At 45.4% G+C, this 21,499-nt stretch overlaps 1 protein-coding gene across 1 annotated transcript in view; it reads left to right on the plus strand.

The window, feature by feature from the left end:
• LOC123995248 (uronyl 2-sulfotransferase-like) overlaps positions 1-21,499 on the plus strand; it is a 161,321-nt gene that overhangs the window by 110,799 nt on the left and 29,023 nt on the right. The window contains exon 3 of the mRNA XM_046298717.1: positions 16,505-16,660. Within this exon, the coding sequence (XP_046154673.1) occupies positions 16,505-16,660 (156 nt within the window). The remainder of the gene's footprint in view (positions 1-16,504; positions 16,661-21,499) is intronic.

Genomic DNA, 21,499 nt, shown 5'->3' on the forward strand with positions numbered 1-21,499 from the left:
CTGTTTATCATGCAGCCTCCTCTGTCTTACAGAGACTCTGTTTATCATGCAGCCTCCTCTGTCTTACAGAGACTCTGTTTATCATGTAGCCTCCTCTGTCTTACAGAGACTCTGTTTATCATGTAGCCTCCTGTGTCTTACAGAGACTCTGTTTATCATGTAACCTCCTCTGTCTTACAGAGACTCTGTTTATCATGTAGCCTCCTCTGTCTTACAGAGACTCTGTTTATCATGTAACCTCCTCTGTCTTACAGAGACTCTGTTTATCATGCAGCCTCCTCTGTCTTACAGAGACTCTGTTTATCATGTAGCCTCCTCTGTCTTACAGAGACTCTGTTTATCATGCAGCCTCCTCTGTCTTACAGAGACTCTGTTTATCATGCAGCCTCCTCTGTCTTACAGAGACTCTGTTTATCATGCAGCCTCCTCTGTCTTACAGAGACTCTGTTTATCATGTAGCCTCCTCTGTCTTACAGAGACTCTGTTTATCATGTAGCCTCCTGTGTCTTACAGAGACTCTGTTTATCATGTAACCTCCTCTGTCTTACAGAGACTCTGTTTATCATGTAGCCTCCTCTGTCTTACAGAGACTCTGTTTATCATGTAACCTCCTCTGTCTTACAGAGACTCTGTTTATCATGCAGCCTCTGTCTTACAGAGACTCTGTTTATCATGTAGCCTCCTCTGTCCTACAGAGACTCTGTTTATCATGTAGCCTCCTCTGTCTTACAGAGACTCTGTTTATCATGTAGCCTCCTCTGTCTTACAGAGACTCTGTTTATCATGTAGCCTCCTCTGTCTTACAGAGACTCTGTTTATCATGTAGCCTCCTCTGTCTTACAGAGACTCTGTTTATCATGTAGCCTCCTCTGTCTTACAGAGACTCTGTTTATCATGCAACCTCCTCTGTCTTACAGAGACTCTGTTTATCATGTAGCCTCCTCTGTCTTACAGAGACTCTGTTTATCATGCAACCTCCTTCTTACAGAGACTCTGTTTATCATGTAGCCTCCTCTGTCTTACAGAGACTCTGTTTATCATGTAGCCTCCTCTGTCTTACAGAGACTCTGTTTATCATGCAGCCTCCTCTGTCTTACAGAGACTCTGTTTATCATGTAGCCTCCTCTGTCTTACAGAGACTCTGTTTATCATGCAGCCTCCTCTGTCTTACAGAGACTCTGTTTATCATGTAGCCTCCTCTGTCTTACAGAGACTCTGTTTATCATGCAGCCTCCTCTGTCTTACAGAGACTCTGTTTATCATGTAGCCTCCTCTGTCTTACAGAGACTCTGTTTATCATGTAGCCTCCTCTGTCTTACAGAGACTCTGTTTATCATGCAGCCTCCTCTGTCTTACAGAGACTCTGTTTATCATGTAGCTCTCCTCTGTCTTACAGAGACTCTGTTTATCATGTAGCCTCCTCTGTCTTACAGAGACTCTGTTTATCATGTAGCCTCCTCTGTCTTACAGAGACTCTGTTTATCATGTAGCCTCCTCTGTCTTACAGAGACTCTGTTTATCATGTAGCCTCCTCTGTCTTACTGAGACTCTGTTTATCATGTTATCTCCTCTGTCTTACAGAGACTCTGTTTAACATGCAGCCTCCTCTGTCTTACAGAGACTCTGTTTATCATGCAGCCTCCTCTGTCTTACAGAGACTGGACTCTGTTTATCATGCAGCCTCTGTCTTACAGAGACTCTGTTTATCATGTAGCCTCCTCTGTCTTACAGAGACTCTGTTTATCATGTAGCCTCCTCTGTCTTACAGAGACTCTGTTTATCATGTAGCCTCCTGTGTCTTACAGAGACTCTGTTTATCATGTAACCTCCTCTGTCTTACAGAGACTCTGTTTATCATGTAGCCTCCTCTGTCTTACAGAGACTCTGTTTATCATGTAACCTCCTCTGTCTTACAGAGACTCTGTTTATCATGCAGCCTCCTCTGTCTTACAGAGACTCTGTTTATCATGTAGCCTCCTCTGTCTTACAGAGACTCTGTTTATCATGCAGCCTCCTCTGTCTTACAGAGACTCTGTTTATCATGCAGCCTCCTCTGTCTTACAGAGACTCTGTTTATCATGCAGCCTCCTCTGTCTTACAGAGACTCTGTTTATCATGTAGCCTCCTCTGTCTTACAGAGACTCTGTTTATCATGTAGCCTCCTGTGTCTTACAGAGACTCTGTTTATCATGTAACCTCCTCTGTCTTACAGAGACTCTGTTTATCATGTAGCCTCCTCTGTCTTACAGAGACTCTGTTTATCATGTAACCTCCTCTGTCTTACAGAGACTCTGTTTATCATGCAGCCTCTGTCTTACAGAGACTCTGTTTATCATGTAGCCTCCTCTGTCCTACAGAGACTCTGTTTATCATGTAGCCTCCTCTGTCTTACAGAGACTCTGTTTATCATGTAGCCTCCTCTGTCTTACAGAGACTCTGTTTATCATGTAGCCTCCTCTGTCTTACAGAGACTCTGTTTATCATGTAGCCTCCTCTGTCTTACAGAGACTCTGTTTATCATGTAGCCTCCTCTGTCTTACAGAGACTCTGTTTATCATGCAACCTCCTCTGTCTTACAGAGACTCTGTTTATCATGTAGCCTCCTCTGTCTTACAGAGACTCTGTTTATCATGCAACCTCCTTCTTACAGAGACTCTGTTTATCATGTAGCCTCCTCTGTCTTACAGAGACTCTGTTTATCATGTAGCCTCCTCTGTCTTACAGAGACTCTGTTTATCATGCAGCCTCCTCTGTCTTACAGAGACTCTGTTTATCATGTAGCCTCCTCTGTCTTACAGAGACTCTGTTTATCATGTAGCCTCCTCTGTCTTACAGAGACTCTGTTTATCATGTAGCCTCCTCTGTCTTACAGAGACTCTGTTTATCATGTAGCCTCCTCTGTCTTACAGAGACTCTGTTTATCATGCAGCCTCCTCCTTCTTACAGAGACTCTGTTTATCATGCAGCCTCCTCCTTCTTACATAGACTGGACTCTGTTTATCATGCAACCTCCTTCTTACAGAGACTCTGTTTATCATGCAGCCTCCTCCTTCTTACAGAGACTCTGTTTATCATGCAACCTCCTCCTTCTTACAGAGACTCTGTTTATCATGCAACCTCCTTCTTACAGAGACTCTGTTTATCATGCAACCTCCTTCTTACAGAGACTCTGTTTATCATGCAACCTCCTCCTTCTTACATAGACTGGACTCTGTTTATCATGCAACCTCCTCCTTCTTACATAGACTGGACTCTGTTTATCATGCAACCTCCTCCTTCTTACATAGACTGGACTCTGTTTATCATGCATTCTCCTCCTTCTTACATAGACTGGACTCTGTTTATCATGCAACCTCCTCCTTCTTACATAGACTGGACTCTGTTTATCATGCAGCCTCCTCCTTCTTACAGAGACTCTGTTTATCATGCAACCTCCTCCTTCTTACAGAGACTCTGTTTATCATGCAACCTCCTCCTTCTTACAGAGACTCTGTTTATCATGCAACCTCCTTCTTACAGAGACTCTGTTTATCATGTAGCCTCCTCCTTCTTACATAGACTGGACTCTGTTTATCATGCAACCTCCTCCTTCTTACATAGACTGGACTCTGTTTATCATGCAACCTCCTCCTTCTTACAGAGACTGGACTCTGTTTATCATGTGTCCTTGCGCTTTATTACAAATGTCAAGTCACTCACCCACCATTGCACATTGTACCAAATGGTAGGTTGGACCTCACTTTATATGCTCAGAAAGCTACATTTCTATGTGTTCATCTACAAAGCCCTTTTGGGTAAACTCCCTCTTTACCTCTGTAGTCTGGTCTCCTTCACCACCAGCAGTTACCATACCTGGTCTGCTAGGTGTTGCTACTTAAAGTCCCCAGGACATTCACAGTATTAGGCAAGACTGCCTTCTCTTCTTGTGCACCAGAGGCATGGAATAATCTACAATCCATGCTTCTAGATATGTTAGGGCCACTGAATGAATTTAAAATATTGATGGGACTCTGTTACAGAGGAGTGTAAATGCTATTTTTAGGCTGGATCATGTTGTTGTATGTTTTAATTATGTAATGTATTGATTGTTGCTGCCTTCTTGGCCAGGTCTCCCTTGAAAAAGAGACTCTGGTTCTCAATGGGCTTTTCCTGGTTAAATAAAGTTTAAGTAAAAAATGTAATAACAGTAACACTGCAATTTGTTAAAATTCACTGATCAGTGGGTTTACAAAGTAGAGAAATGACTGGTAGTGCCTCTTTCCTGTCTCTGTTTTCAGCATAGTTCAAAGCACTTTTAATTGGGCACTCATTTGAACATAGGAGTTCAATAGTTCAATACACTTCTAATTGGTTATTATCCCAAATCCTTGTTCTGCCTTTTTGGCCTCTTTTCTGTTGTCATTTTGTAACGGTTGTCGTCTGAAGTTAGAGAGGACCAAAGCGCAGTGTGGTTAGTGTTCATCTTTTGAATGGAAAACCGAACACTTCAAAAACACAAAACTAGAATGTGACAACTGAAACAGTTCTATCTGGTGCAGACACACAAAGACTGAAAATAACCACCCACAAACCCCAACAGAAAACAGGCTACCTAAATATGGTTCCCAATCAGAGTCAATGACTAACACCTGCCTCTGATTGAGAACCATATTAGGCCAAACAAGAAACCCAACCTAGAAACACAAAACATAGAATACCCACCCAACTCACGTCCTGACCAACTAAAGCAAAGAAATAACCCAAGAACTAGGGTCAGAACGTGACAGTACCCCCCCCCCCCTCCAAGTTGAGGACTCCGTCCGCTAAACCTGAACCTAATGGGGAGGGTCTGGGCGGGGCTCTGGGTCTGATGGCAGCTCTGGCGCTGGAAGTGGACCCCACTCCACCATAGTCTTAGTCCGCTTCTGTGGCCTCCTAGGAACGGCGACCCTCGCCGCCAACCTAGGACTGGCAACCCGACTAAAGGGCCCCACTGGACTGAGGGGCAGCTACGGACTGAGGTGCAGCTCAGGACTGAGGGGCAGCTCCGGACTGAGGGGTAGCTCAGGACTGAGGAGCAATTCCGGCATCGCTGGCGTGACAGGCAGCTCCTGGCTGACTGACGGCTCTGGCAGGTCCTGGCTGACTGACGGCTCTGGCTGCTCCTGGCTGACTGACGGCTCTGGCGGCTCATGGCTGGCTGACGGCTCTGGCAACTCATGGCTGACTGGCGGCTCTGGAGGCTCTGGCTGACTGGTGGCTCCTGGCTGACTGGCGGCCCTGGACAGACTGGCGGCTCTGGCGGCTCAGGACAGACTGGCGGCTCAGGACAGACTGGCTTCTCTGGCGGCTCAGGACAGACTGGCGGCTCTGGCGGCTCAGGACAGACTGGCGGCTCTGGCGGCTCAGGACAGATTGGCGGCTCTGGCGTCTCAGGACAGACTGGCGGCTCAGGACAGACGGGAGACTCTGGAGGCTCAGGACAGACTGGAGACTCTGGCGGCTCAGGACAGACGGGAGACTCTGGCGGCTCAGGACAGACGGGAGACTCTGGCGGCTCAGGACAGACTGGAGACTCTGGCGGCTCAGGACAGACGGGAGACTCTGGCGGCTCAGGACAGGCCCACTGTAGGGCTGGTGCATGGTGCCAGCACTGGTGGTACCGGGCTGGGGGGACACACCTCAGGGCGAGTGCGAGGAGCAGGAACAGGGAGTACTGGGCTCCGGAGACGCACAGGAAGCCTCGTGTGGGGGGCTGGTGCGTGGAGATGGCACCGGATAGACCGGACAGAGAAGGCGCACTGGAGATCTGGAGCATTGAACCTGCCCAACCTTACCTGGTTGAATGCTCCCCGTAGCCAGGCCAGTGCGACGAGGTGGAATAGCCCGCACTGGGCTGTCCTGGTGAACCGGGGACACCATGCGTAAGGCTAGTGCCATGTATGCCGGCCCGAGGAGACGCCACTGGAGACCAGTGCTTCATGGCACCTGGCTCGATGCCCACTCTAGCCCGGCCGATACAAGGAGCTGGAATGTGTTTCTGTAACGGTTGTCGTCTGGAGATAGAGAGGACCAAAGCACAGCGTGGTTAGTGTTCATCTTTTTAATGGAAAACTGAACACTTCAAAAACACAAAACAACAAAGTGACAACCGAAACAGTTCTATCTGGTGCAGACAAACAAAGACTGAAAATAACCACCCACAAACCCCAACAGAAAACAGGCTACCTAAATATGGTTCCCAATCAGAGACAATGACTAACACCTGCCAAACAAGAAACCCAACCTAGAAACACAAAACATAGAATACCCACCCAACTCACGTCCTGACCAACTAAAACAAATAACACAAGAACTAGGGTCAGAACGTTACACATTTCGCAGTAAGCAAAATGACATTGAAAATATGTATTTTCCAAACTTTGATTTCAGGTGCATTTTAGGTGCTGAATAAAAGGTACAAATATGTATTTCCCGGAGGTTGAAAATACGTATTTTCCGGCCTTTAGGGCTGAGAGATTAACCTGACATTTCGGTTATTTTTCTGTTTTTCTGTGCACATTGCAAAGTTTCTGTAGAGGTAAATCAGATCAAGCCTGAACTGTGAGATGTAGTTTCCAACAGTCCAATATTCTATATAGTTTAACACATAAAATATGGTAATTAACTACAATGACTATAATACATTGCGCCCCTACTTGTCCGATATGTGTTTCCTTTATGTGGGATACATAAAAGACACAGAAGAATGCACAATCGAGCAGGATAGAGCAGTTGCTTCACAATTTATCTCTACCTGAAAATACATGATCTAAGTGATTGATAGTTGGTATTCAGAGGTCATAAAAGTATGCCTTATTTCCTTGGAAGAACTACCTAAACGGTGATTTTTGTCAGTCAGCATAGGCAGCAGCTCTGTAGAGATGAGGTGATGACTTGGAATGAATTAATAAAGTAATTTTTATTTTATTTATTTCACCTTTATTTAACCAGGTAGGCAAGTTGAGAACAAGTTCTCATTTACAATTGCGACCTGGCCAAGATAAAGCAAAGCAGTTCGACAGATACAACGACACAGAGTTACACATGGAGTAAAACAAACATACAGTCAATAATACAGTATAAACAAGTCTATATACAATGTGAGCAAATGAGGTGAGAAGGGAGGTAAAGGCAAAAAAGGCCATGGTGGCAAAGTAAATACAATATAGCAAGTAAAACACTGGAATGGTTGATTTGCAATGGAAGAATGTGCAAAATAGAAATAAAAAATAATGGAGTGCAAAGCAAACTAAATTAATTAAATAAATACAGTTGGGTAAGAGGTAGTTGTTTGGGCTAAATTATAGGTGGGCTATGTACAGGTGCAGTAATCTGTGAGCTGCTCTGACAGTTGGTGCTTAAAGCTAGTGAGGGAGATAAGTGTCATGCAGGTGAAAGAGGACCCAAAAGCGACTTAACAGAAACAGAGTTTATTTAAGTCCAAACAGGGAATAACAAAAATCCTCTAGTCTGTAGAGGGGAATAACTGGAGAAGCGGCCACAGACTGCAGGTCGCTTCGGGTAGGCGCAGGCCGTAGTTGACAGAGACACCTGCTCACACGCAGCATCTGATGAAGGCAAAAAACACGACAGGACAGGACGATACACAATCACAGCAAAAACACGACAGGACAGGGCGAAACGCAATCACAGCATGGTGAATACTAAACAAGGAACCGACGGGACAGGAACGGAACACAAAGGAATAAATAGGGACTCTAATCAGGGGAAAGGATCGGGAACAGGTGTGGGAAGACTAAATGATGATTAGGGGAATAGGAACAGCTGGGAGCAGGAACGGAACGATAGAGAGAAGAGAGAGCGAGAGAGTGAGAGAGGGAGGGGGAGAGAGAGGGATAGAAGGAGGGAAAGAACCAAATAAGACCAGCAGAGGGAAACGAATAGAATGGGGAGCACAGGGACAAGACATGATAATAAATGACAAACATGACATAAGTGTTTCCAGTTTCAGAGATTTTTGTAGTTCGTTCCAGTCATTGGCAGCAGAGAACTGGAAGGAGAGGCGGCCAAAGAAAGAATTGGTTTTGGGGGTGACTAGAGAGATATACCTTCTGGAGCGTGTGCTACAGGTGGGAGATGCTATGGTGACCAGCGAGCTGAGATAAGGGGGGACTTTACCTAGCAGGGTCTTGTAGATGACATGGAGCCAGTGGGTTTGGCGACGAATATGAAGCAAGGGCCAGCCAACGAGAATGTACAGGTCGCAATGGTGGGTAGTATATGGGGCTTTGGCGACAAAACGGATTGCACTGTGATAGACTGCATCCAATTTGTTGAGTAGGGTATTGGAGGCTATTTTGTAAATGACATCGCCAAAGTCGAGGATTGGTAGGATGGTCAGTTTTACAAGGGTATGTTTGGCAGCATGAGTGAAGGATGCTATGTTGCGAAATAGGAAGCCAATTCTAGATTTAACTTTGGATTGGAGATGTTTGATATGGTTCTGGAAGGAGAGTTTACAGTCTAACCAGACACCTAAGTATTTGTAGTTGTCCACGTATTCTAAGCCAGAGCCTTCCAGAGTAGTGATGTTGGACAGGCGGGTAGGTGCAGGTAGCGATCGGTTGAAGAGCATGCATTTAGTTTTACGTGTATTTAAGAGCAATTGGAGGCCACGGAAGGAGAGTTGTATGGCATTGAAGCTTGCCTGGAGGGTTGTTAACACAGTGTCCAAAGGGTCAGAAGTATACAGAATGGTGTCGTCTGCGTAGAGGTGGATCAGAAACTCACCAGCAGCAAGAGCGACCTCATTGATGTATACAGAGAAGAGAGTCGGTCCAAGAATCGAACCCTGTGGCACCCCCATAGAGACTGCCAGAGGTCCGGACAGCAGACCCTCCGATTTGACACACTGAACTCTATCAGAGAAGTAGTTGGTGAACCAGGCGAGGCATTCATCTGAGAAACCAATGCTGTCGAGTCTGCCGATGAGGATGTGGTGATTGACAGAGTCGAAAGCCTTGGCCAGATCAATGAATACGGCTGCACAGTAATGTTTCTTATCGATGACGGTTAAGATATCGTTTAGGACCTTGAGCGTGGCTGAGGTGCACCCATGACCAACTCTGAAACCAGATTGCATAGCAGAGAAGGTATGGTGAGATTCGAAATGGTCGGTAATTTGTTTGTTGACTTGGCTATCGAAGACCTTAGAGAGGCATGGTAGGATAGACATAGGTCTGTAGCAGTTTGGGTCAAGAGCCCCCCCCCCCCTTTGAAGAGGGGGATGACCGCAGCTGCTTTCCAATCTTTGGGAATTTCAGACGACACGAAAGAGAGGTTGAACAGGCTAGTAATAGGGGTGGCAACAATTTCGGCAGATAATTTTAGAAAGAAAGGGTCCAGATTGTCTAGCCCGGCTGATTTGTAGGGGTCCAGATTTTGCAGTTCTTTCAGAACATCAGCTGAACGGATTTGGGAGAAGGAGAAATGGGGAAGGCTTGGGCGAGTTGCTGTTGGGGTGTGCAGTGCTGTTGACCGGGGTAGGAGTAGCCAGGTGGAAAGCATGGCCAGCCGTAGAAAAATGCTTATTGAAATTCTCAATTATGGTGGATTTATCAGTGGTGACAGTGTTTCCTATCTTCAGCGCAGTGGGCAGCTGGGAGGAGGTGTTCTTATTCTCCATGGACTTTACAGTGTCCCAGAACTTTTTTGAGTTAGTGTTGCATGAAGCAAATTTCTGCTTGAAAAAGCTAGCCTTGGCTTTTCTAACTGTCTGTGTATAATGGTTTCTAGCTTCCCTGAACAGCTGCATATCACGGGGGCTGTTCGAAGCTAATGCAGAACGCCATAGGATGTTTTTGTGTAATCTAATATAACAAATGTAATATACACAACTAATAGTTTTATTAAAGTAAAGTAATGTGAATACATGATGGTTAATAAGTGACAAGCAGTAATGGACAGTCACTACCGTCATGGGACTTTTATTCATTGTTTTATTCTGTGTTGATACAGCATTCAACCCACATAATGCATAGTGCATTTAATGTTGAAAAAAATGATCGAAACCAAAATCGTAATTATTCTGTCATAATCAAACCAAAACTGAACCAACCTCAAAAAGCACTAACTACCGGACATTGAAATCAGGTGCATTTAGGTGCTGAATGAAAGGTGAAAAGACGTATTTTCCAGACATCAGAAATACGTATTTTCTGGGTGTTGAAAATATATAATTTACAAATGTTGAAAAATACTTATTTTTCAGTCATTGATTCTATGGCCAAATTTCATCTGCACATACATTTTCAATGAAGTAAGCATTCTATCACAACAGAATATGCGTTCCATCTAATATTGTTCCATCTGTCACACTTACAATATGTTCATTCAAAAGCCTTACCTCTGGCAGCAATGATGTACATAGTAGTCCAATCCACAGAATAAACTAAAAGACCACTTCAGCTACAATAACATTCTCAGTAACGGTTACAGACACTAGTCTGTATGCATGTTCAGGCCACTGCATGTCTGTTACGCATGTTTGAGTGTGTGCCTGTATTTAGTCTGTTGTTTATTTACCTTAGCTGAATGCAGTGGTGGGCCGTCAGGGCCAGCAAGGCCTTCTCTGCTGGCCTAAACATCATCAGAATATTTTTTTAAAAATATATTTTCCCACAAATATGTATTAAATTATTCCCCAGAGTAAAAGTTATACTCTTCATTTCATAGCTTTCCTCTTGGTTGCACTGCTTCCAGCCCCAGGTTGAGATTTGGAGGGCTGGTCTTTGTTAGAGCTTTTATCCAATCATATTTAGCCATCATGTGCTGCCAGGGGTCTAAAATCTGCGGGCGCTTGTAGCTTAAAGTGAATGGAAATTAAAATTTTGTGTCAACCAATCAGCTTTAGAGTTGGCTATTGTACGCCTGCTGGCTGGCTCCAGTGTTACACAGGAGCCAGCTAGCAGGCGTAGTGCGTGCACGTCTTTTGATTGGATTACCAATATTGAGAGGCAGGTCCTATATGGGCAGGTCTATGCAGAACCTCAGAACTAGGAAACTGAATTTGATAAACAAATTAATTTGCGTACTACTAAGCTGTTTTTTCAACCCACAATGAGGAGGAGAAGATATCGATTTGGTCGAGGATATAATTATAACGGCATTCTCAAGACGAACTTTTCAAGAAAATGTAGACATTCTAAGGAGAGGTCTCTCGACGCCGACGCTACAAAGCCTGTCACAGGCGGGAAAGGGGTTCGTTCGCCACTTTCAAAGTTCCAACTACGAGCGCTATCAATGGCTCACAGGCTCCGAGAAGCACTGCAAACTGTACTGCTTGGAATGACTATTATTTGCAAGTGATCGATTTGGTGTTTGGAGCCACACTGGCTTTGCAAACCTGAGTTGTCTATCCAAGGCAGCAACGAGACACCAAAGTACGGATGGGCACTTACAAGCAATGGTGCTTTTGAAAACTTTTGTAGACACCCAAGTGGATCTACAGCTCAACGAACAAGCGCGCAGGGCAACGGAGCTGCACAATGAAAAGGTGAAGAAAAATAGGGAAATATTGAAAATACTCATTGAATGTGTCATGTTTTTGGGTAAACAGGAACTGTATTTTTGGGGGGAGACTTAAAGCTCAAAGTTTGTGGACCAGAAATGGATAGAAGAAGAATATGAATATAACTCTGTTGCACTCGACTATGTTCTTGTCTATTAGTTGAACTGTACTGTATTGTACTCTTCCCCTGCAATTCTCTGAATACAAATGTCAAGGTAACGCAACGCCTGGTTATACTGCGTTTCTGTCTAAATGTATAGTGTCTAGAGCCATGGCATCACAATGATGGTAATAAGAGGTGGATTAATAACTGTGTAGGACCTCACTGAAGGCCCAGGCCCCAGGCCCACGGCACGCCACTGTTTGAATGCAACGACTGTAAGTCGCTCTGAATAAGAGCGTCTGCTGAATAATCAAAATTAAAATGTAAAAACAAACACTTGCAAAGCATTTTCCTTTACTGTACTGTGTACTTTACTGTAATGTATTGTGCTCTGTTGTGCTCTACAGTACTGTATTGTGCTGTACTGTGCTGTTCAAACTTGTGAAAGAAGTCAAAAGTCAAAAGTTTGGACACACCTACTCATTCAAGGGTTTTTCTTTCTACCATTTTCTACATAATAGTGAAGACATCAAAACTATGAAAGAAAATATATAGAATAATGTAGTAACCAAAGAAGTGTTAGAAACAAATATTTGAGATTCTTCAAAGTAGCCACCCTTTGACAGCTTTGCACACACTTGGTATTCTCTCAACCAGCTTCATGTGGTAGTCACCTGAAATGCATTTAAATTAACAGGGGTGCTTTGTTAAAAGTTCATTTCTTTAATTTCTTTCCTTCCTAATGCGTGTGAGCCAATCAGTTATGTTTTGACAAGGTAGGGGTGGTATACAAAATATAGCCCTATTTGGTAAAATACCAAGTCCATATTATGGCAAGAACAGCTCAAATAAACAAAGAGAAATGACAGTCCATCATTACTTTAAGACATGAAGGTCAGTCAATCCGGAAAATTTCAAGAACTTTGAAAGTTTCTTCAAGGGCAGTCGCAAAAAGCATCCAGCTCTATGATGAAACTGGCTCTCATGAGGCCCGACACAGGGTAAGAAGACCGGAAGTTACCTCTGCTGCAGAGGAGAAGTTCATTAGAGTTACCAGACTCAAAAATTGCAGTCCAAATAAATGCTTCACTGAGTTCATGTAACAGACACATTTCAACATCAACCGTTCAGAGGAGACTGTGAATCAGGCCTTTATGGTTTGAATTGCTGCAAAGAAACCACTACTAAAGGACACCAATAAGAAGAACAGACTTGCTTGGGCCAAGAAACATGAGCAATGGACATTAGACTGGTGGAAATCTGTCCTTGGTCTGAGTCCAAATTTGAGATTTTTGGTTCCAACCGCTGTGTCTTCGTGAGACTCCGAGTCGGTGAACAACTTATCTCTGCATGTGTGGCTCCCACCGTGAAGCATGGAAGGGGAGGTGTGATGGTGTGGGGGTGTTTGTTGGTGACACGGTCAGTGATTTGTTTAGAATTCAAGGCTCACTTAACCAACATGGCTACCTTAGTATTCTGCAACGATACGCCATTCCATCTGGTTTGCGCTTAGTGGGACTATCATTTGTTCCAGGCTGTGTAAAGGCTATTTTAACAAGAAGGCAAGTGATGGAGTGCTGCATCAGATGACCTGGCCTTCACAATCATCCGACCTCAACCCAATTGAGATGGTTTGGGATGAGTTGGACAGCAGAGTGAAGGAAAAGCAGCCAACAAGTGCTCAGCATATGTGGGAACTCCTTCAAGACTGTTGGACAAGCATTCCAGGTGAAGTTGGTTGAGAGAATGCCAAGAGTGTGCGAAGCTGTCATCAAGGCAAAGGGTGGCTACTTTTACGAATATCAAAGATCAAATATATTTTGATTTGTTTAACCCTTTTTTTGGTTACTACATGATTCCATATGTGTTATTTTATAGTTTTGATGTTTTCACTATTATTCTACAATGTAGAAAATAGTGAAAAATAAAGAAAAATCCTAGATTTGTCCAAACTGTTGACTGGTACTGTATTGACTATGATTGGGCCAAATATAGGCCGGTACTGACCGAACATCTTGAGGACGTTGAAATAAAGGCCGGTCCAGACCGGACAAAATCTGAACCAAAAATAGACGTTGATGATTGGTTCAGGTCTGGTCCGGACCCAACCAAAAATCTTTGTCCTTGGACGTTGAAATCAAGGCCAGTCCAAACTGCAACAAAAAAAAGACATCCCAACAGGACCAAAAAAAGAGGTCTAAATGCTTAGTGGGTGACTTATAGGCTACTGTAAAGCGCTGTGCTCTACGCTTAGTGGGTGACTTATAGGCTACTGTAAAGCGCTATGCTCTACGCTTAGTGGGTGACTAATAGGCTACTGTAAAGCGCTATGCTCTTGTGTAGGCTATACTGGCTGCCTGGCTACTATTTGTGGTTTTCCCCACTATTTTTCTTCCCTCCTTTCAGATCAAAGTTTTACCACAGCTAGCTACCATTAGCAACCACATCAGAGGGGTTGTACTGGGGTGGCTAGGCCCTAGGGTTCCTTGCCCTCTGTGAGCTAATTCTAACAAACCCAGATGTTTTTGTTCTTCATGCAAACACAGCAGATATGTTATCACTGCCATTAGAATGTGATAAGCTAAGAGGTCTGGTATTACTACAAAAACAGAGACATGGTAGGCCTGTTTAAGAGAAACACAATTGACGTGCACTGACTCCCTAGATCCCAATGTCTTTCTGTGCTGTGAGAATTGACACAGATTTGACTGTCTTATTGTTTCACACTTTCAGAATTGTTTCATTTCTTAGTTGGATCGAATTCCGCTGTCAGGATGTGCAAGAGGAATATTTTGTTTTTTCTAGCACCGGACTCTTCTGGCCATAGGTTTTGATTGAATACAGCCCTCTTTTCCAGACCTTTTTCTATTAAATAAACCCACTTTATGTCTAGAACGACCTCATACAGTGTTGATGATGTTTTATCAAAGGGGAGTTAAGGGTGTAAACCATGTGACACGACACAGGCAGACTCATGCCTATCAACACAAGTGCAAACAAAGTTATCACAGGGGATGGTCATCATCCCACCCTCTTTCAAGCCCAGGCCAAACAACACACATATTTCTGTTCCCAAACGCTGCCAAAGCATTTTATCCTCTGATGATTTCCTGTAACCCCAGTATTCTGTAAAAACAGGAAATACATTGTTGATAAAGTGACGGGCTGTCCTCAAATTGATACGTGACAGGCCATGTTTTTACTGTGCTGCTGGGGCGAGGCAGGCAGGGATACAGGTCAAGATAGAGGAGCAAAATGAAGTGGTGTGTGTGTGGCCCTAACCACTCTGGGCTTCATCATACAAAACACTGTGTACTGGGATACAGGAGTTGTAGGGGTAAACATGCAGAAAAACCAACACATATAGACACACTCACACACACAAACGCACAAAAATGTGGACCACTACACTAAAATGCCTGTCATGGGGTTCAGCACCATCCCCTAACCCTGAGTTGTACTGTAGTAGACGTGGCTTTAGTGTCCCTGTCAGATGTGTAGAATTTCCCCCAAGGGGAATCTCAGTTACCATTCCAGACTGGGAATGCCGGCAGGAATTTCCCCCAAGGGGAATCTCAGTTACCATTCCAGAATGGGAATGCCGGCAGGAATTTCCCCCAAGGGGAATCTCAGTTACCATTCCGGACTGGGAATGCCGGCAGGAATTTCCCCCAAGGGGAATCTCAGTTACCATTCCGGACTGGGAATGCCGGCAGGAATTTCCCCCAAGGGGAATCTCAGTTACCATTCCGGACTGGGAATGCCGGCAGGAATTTCCCCCAAGGGGAATCTCAGTTACCATTCCAGAATGGGAATGCCGGCAGGAATTTCCCCCAAGGGGAATCTCAGTTACCATTCCAGAATGGGAATGCCGGCAGGAATTTCCCCCAAGGGGAATCTCAGTTACCATTCCAGACTGGGAATGCCGGCAGGAATTTCCCCCAAGGGGAATCTCAGTTACCATTCCAGAATGGGAATGCCGGCAGGAATTTCCCCCAAGGGGAATCTCAGTTACCATTCCAGAATGGGAATGCCGGCAGGAATTTCCCCCAAGGGGAATCTCAGTTACCATTCCAGACTGGGAATGCCGGCCGGCAGGAATTTCCCGCCGCTGAATTCTTCACTCTTTTGTATTTCTAATAAAATAGGCTTCATTGAAGTCATGACAGGGAAAAGGTTAGGAGCATCAATAACGACACCTTTCAGATGTTATTCAACTGCTAATAGCTTTGTCCTTATTTCAGTGATCCTTCTGCTATCAGATGGAATCGAGGGATGCGTTACAGTGACCAGTGTGTGTGTGTGTGTGTGTGTGTGTGTGTGTGTGTGTGTGTGTGTGTGTGTGTGTGTGTGTGTGTGTGTGTGTGTGTGTGTGTGTGTGTGTGTGTGTGTGTGTGTGTGTGTGTGTGTGTGTGTGTGTGTGTGTGTGTGTGTGTGTGTGTGTGTGTGTGTGTGTGATAAAGCACTTCGTGTGGAGTTTATCTGCAGGATGGCAGGGCATCGGGGGTCGAGTGAGAACAGCCTCCTGGAAAAATAGACGCAAAAGACAGGTCAGAGGTCAGAGAGGAAGGACAGAGTAAGAGTTACGAGAAGGAGCGGTCCAATCCCTTTGGCAGTGTTCCCCTTCTTCACTTTCTTTTCTTCTTTCCTTTCATCCTAACCATATTTGAATTCGTCCTCATTTACCTGGTGTCATCTTTCAGCTGTACCTACCATCATTCTTACCCTTATCTTAGCCTTATGTTACCTCCAGAAGGCAATAATCATGTCTTTGATTAGCTAATTGTTATTTGATGAGACAATTGTTGCTGTCTCCTCAGCAGAGTGTGTTCTGTTGTTCTCCCATTCAGGAGCTGCCGTTCCCCAGTCAGGTGGTGTATAATCGTGTGGGGAAGTGTGGCAGCAGGACGGTAGTCATCCTACTAAGGTTACTGGCAGAGAAACACCAGTTCAACCTGGTCTCCTCAGACATCCACAACAAGACACGCCTCACCAAACATGAACAGGTATGACACGCCTCACCAAACATGAACAGGTATGACACGCGTCACCAAGCATGAACGGGTATGACACGCGTCACCAGACATGAACAGGTATGACACGCGTCACCAAACATGAACAGGTATGACACGCCTCACCAAACATGAACAGGTATGACACGCGTCACCAAGCATGAACGGGTATGACACACGTCACCAAGCATGAACGGGTAAAGAGGGAGAAAGGGAGGGAGATAAGGAGGGAGATAAGGAGGGAGATAAGGAGGGAGATAAGGAGGGATATCAGTGGTGGTTGAGGGGGTGTGCTTTAAGGGTCAGAGATGGGAGGAGTGGGGAGCGTTGCCTTGTTGTATGATGACCGGAAGCAGGGCCCAATTACAGAATTGGAACGCAGGGGCAAGTGCCCCGGGGCCCCCAACCTCCAGGGGGCCCACATCCCATTTTTTTAAATGTTTGATAGCACATTATAGCAAAATGTGTGGAATTGCAGGAAATGAGCTTTAAATCTGCAACATTTTATCTCAGCCTCATTGCAAAATGTGAACAAAAGCATGAAATGAGCTATAAAACAGCAAATGTTTCCCCCTCCCTATGGCAAAAACTGTACAATTGCTGGAAATTAGCTTTAAAATTGCCATATTTTATCATGGCAAAATGTTTAGAATAGCATTATAAAAGAGCACATTTTTCTCTCTGCACCATGTCATTAGGACATCACTACCACTACCTCTGCCTTTCTCTCTCTTTCTGTGTCTCTCTCTCTCTGGCTTTCTCGCTCTCTCTCTGTCTTTCTCTCTCTCTCTCTTTCTTCCTCTCTGTCTCTGTCTCTGTCCCTCTCTCTCTGTCTTTCTCTCTCAATCCCTCTCTCTCTCTCTTTCTTTCTCTCTCTGTCTCTGTATCTTTCTCTGTCTCTCTGTCTTTCTCTCTCAATCTCTCTCTCTCTGACTGTCTCTCTCCCTCTCTTCATCTTCCTTTATTCTAGTGATATTTGGGGAACATTTTAATTAGAAAGCTGACTGTACTGACAGGAGTTAACTAGGCACACCTGTCTTGTGGTAGGACCCCTATCAGGCATCTTCCATCAGTGCCAGACCAATAAAATATGCCCTCATATGCCCTTCTATAAATGACACTTCCTGCCACCTAACACCAACGTAAACAGACTCTCAGACTCTCCATAGAGGAAGAGAATAATGGTGTATTTCTGTGTCATAGTCTATGTGGTAATGTTTCATATCCTCATAGGGCTTTTTTATCAGTGTGAAAGTGTGCTGTAGAAATCGTTTTATGTTTGAATGGTCAGTAGATGCTAAATATTCATAACCATTACTGGATTTGAAGTAAATATTTAATTAAAGCTAATATTGAAACAGGTAGTTTAAACATTCATCAAGCCTGAACGCTTGGCTGTACTAGAATCATTAAGCCTCTGGAAAAGAGAGAGAGAGAGAGACATAAAACACCTCTGTCTATGGTCTACTAACACGTCCTCTTAGAGTAGCTGTGTGTGTGCGTGTGTGTTGACATATGCAGATCCAGATGCATGCTGTCTAAGTTTAGAGATGCTGGTCTCCTTAACTCCAGTCTGGCTGGGGACTAGAGTGTTGGACCATTATCCTTTGGCTCAGCCAGTGGCCTGCTAATGCATTTGGAGCCTTGTGGAGCCCTATGTACCCACATCTGAGACCTGTCTGTCTGTCTATAGCCAGACTACAAGACCTGAGAGAGAGATGGCTTTATTTTGGCTTGGTCAGAAATAGCAACACAGCTTTTCTGTGAGTTTCTCTGTGTTGCTGGGTGGTGCTATGTTCTCTCTCACCAAATATGTTACACAGCAAACAAATGCAGCTCTGCCATGGACCCCATGTTCCTGAATACTAGCTACTACGGATATTAAAACATTGAAATGGTTTTAAGGGAGAAGTGGGGGGATGTGGAGGGGTGAGGTGGAGAGATTGAAGGGAGAGGTGAGGGGAGTGGGGGTGGGATGTTGAGGGGTGAGGTGGAGAGATTGAAGGGAGAGGTGAGGGGAGTGGGGGTGGGATGTTGAGGGGTGAGGTGGAGAGATTGAAGGGAGAGGTGAGGGGAGTGGGGGTGGGATGTTGAGGGGTGAGGTGGAGAGATTGAAGGGAGAGGTGAGGGGAGTGGGGGTGGGATGTTGAGGGGTGAGGTGGAGAGATTGAAGGGAGAGGTGAGGGGAGTGGGGGTGGGATGTTGAGGGGTGAGGTGGAGAGATTGAAGGGAGAGGTGAGGGGAGTGGGGGTGGGATGTTGAGGGGTGAGGTGGAGAGATTGAAGGGAGAGGTGAGGGGAGTGGGGGTGGGATGTTGAGGGGTGAGGTGGAGAGATTGAAGGGAGAGGTGAGGGGAGTGGGGGTGGGATGTTGAGGGGTGAGGTGGAGAGATTGAAGGGAGAGGTGAGGGGAGTGGGGGTGGGATGTTGAGGGACATATGGAGTAGCAATAGCAGAAAAGTTTAGTCTGTTTACACTAGCCCAGTCCCAGTGGTCTGCGGAGCCCAACCAGGAAGCATTTAAGGCACAGCTTCCAATCAGGAAGAGAGGGGGGGGGGGGGGGGGGATCAAATATTTCTGGAATCCCAGACTATCCTCCTCTTTCAGTCTTTCTTCCTCTCCCCCGTCTTCCCCTTCTTCCTCTACTCACCTCCCTTCCTGAATGAGAGGGGGGTTTTGTGTGTGTGTGTGTGTGTGTGTGTGTGTGTGTGTGTGTGTGTGTGTGTGTGTGTGTGTGTGTGTGTGTGTGTGTGTGTGTGTGTGTGTGTGTGTGTGTGTGTGTGTGTGTGTGTGTGTGTGTGTGTGTGTGTGTGTGTGTGTGTGTGTGTTTGGCCTTCCCTATTCCCGTTAAATCAACCCAAACGTGTAGTGTAGTGTAGTGGGAGGTATACGTTTTCGGCTAATTGGTCTGGAAGTCAGCAGAATTGAGCTTTTTCTGTATGGAGAGAGAGAGAGAGAGACTGTCAAATTCTCATGTGACTGGGGCCTCAGATAGCAGTGACGTCACAGTTTCTCATTGATGTTTATGGAGCAGCAGCACTTGTTTCATGCCAAACACAGTGTCAAAATATGTCCCAAAAGATTTATAACTGTTGATTATAGGCATATGAACCATAATGCTATCACACTAGATAACAAATGGCTATATAACAAGTCGCAATAAATATCAAGACCTCCATGTTTTTCCTTCAGTTTATTGAGTAATGCTGGTGAGCTCAGCCAAGGTTATGACAGGGTCAGCCCTCAGTATTTAGAGGGTTGTTAGTCACCCCACCTTCGTTTCCCTGTCCCACCTGTCCCATCTCCACCCCCAGGGGTCAGGGCCAGGTGTGACCCCCACCATGGAGCTCACCTGGGGTACAGGTCCCAACCTGTCTCTTGATGCAGGCCTGGGAAACCACAGAGGTGGAGAACATCCACCTAGGCTGGGATGATCTGGAACACAAAACTGTGAATGATCAGGTTTTACATATGATTATGAACAGTACACAATGAAAACATGTCATTGTTCCAATCGGTTTTCTCTGCTAGTCGTTTCACAGAATGAAACCTGAGGACAGTGTTCTGGGTAGATGTACTGGCTATCACCAGCACACTAGAACCAGATGGGCTTTATCAACAGGGAGACCCACTGAGGGATAACATAACATGTGGTGTGGTTTAGCTGCTCTCATTAATGTAATAATGGGAGATGAGGGATTTGGGGATCTCGCTCCAGCCTGTATGAGGTCAGGTTCTGACACAGTGGACAGGGAGTCTCCAACATGATGATGTTGTCAGGTTCTGACACAGTGGACAGGGAGTCTCCAACATGATGATGTTGTCAGGTTCTGACACAGTGGACAGGGAGTCTCCAACATGATGATGTTGTCAGGTTCTGACACAGTGGACAGGGAGTCTCCAACATGATGATGTTGTCAGGTTCTGACACAGTGGACAGGAGTCTCCAACATGATGATGTTGTCAGGTTCTGACACAGTGGACAGGGAGTCTCCAACATGATGATGTTGTTAGGTTCTGACACAGTGGACAGGGAGTCTCCAACATGATGATGTTGTCAGGTTCTGACACAGTGGACAGGGAGTCTCCAACATGATGATGTTGTCAGGTTCTGACACAGTGGACAGGGGGTCTCCAACATGATGATGTTGTCAGGTTCTGACACAGTGGACAGGGAGTCTCCAACATGATGATGTTGTCAGGTTCTGACACAGTGGACAGGGAGTCTCCAACATGATGATGTTGTTAGGTTCTGACACAGTGGACAGGGAGTCTCCAGCCTGTATGAGGTCAGGTTCTGACACAGTGGACAGGAGTCTCCAACATGATGATGTTGTTAGGTTCTGACACAGTGGACAGGGGTCTCCAGCCTGTATGAGGTCAGGTTCTGACACAGTGGACAGGAGTCTCCAACATGATGATGTTGTTAGGTTCTGACACAGTGGACAGGGAGTCTCCAACATGATGATGTTGTCAGGTTCTGACACAGTGGACAGGGGTCTCCAGCCTGTATGAGGTCAGGTTCTGACACAGTGGACAGGAGTCTCCAACATGATGATGTTGTTAGGTTCTGACACAGTGGACAGGGAGTCTCCAACATGATGATGTTGTCAGGTTCTGACACAGTGGACAGGGGTCTCCAGCCTGTATGAGGTCAGGTTCTGACACAGTGGACAGGGAGTCTCCAACATGATGATGTTGTCAGGTTCTGACACAGTGGACAGGGAGTCTCCAGCCTGTATGAGGTCAGGTTCTGACACAGTGGACAGGGAGTCTCCAACATGATGATGTTGTCAGGTTCTGACACAGTGGACAGGGGTCTCCAGCCTGTATG

The sequence above is a fragment of the Oncorhynchus gorbuscha genome, linkage group LG14 (genome assembly GCF_021184085.1).
Source record: "Oncorhynchus gorbuscha isolate QuinsamMale2020 ecotype Even-year linkage group LG14, OgorEven_v1.0, whole genome shotgun sequence".
Classification (NCBI taxonomy): domain Eukaryota; kingdom Metazoa; phylum Chordata; class Actinopteri; order Salmoniformes; family Salmonidae; genus Oncorhynchus; species Oncorhynchus gorbuscha.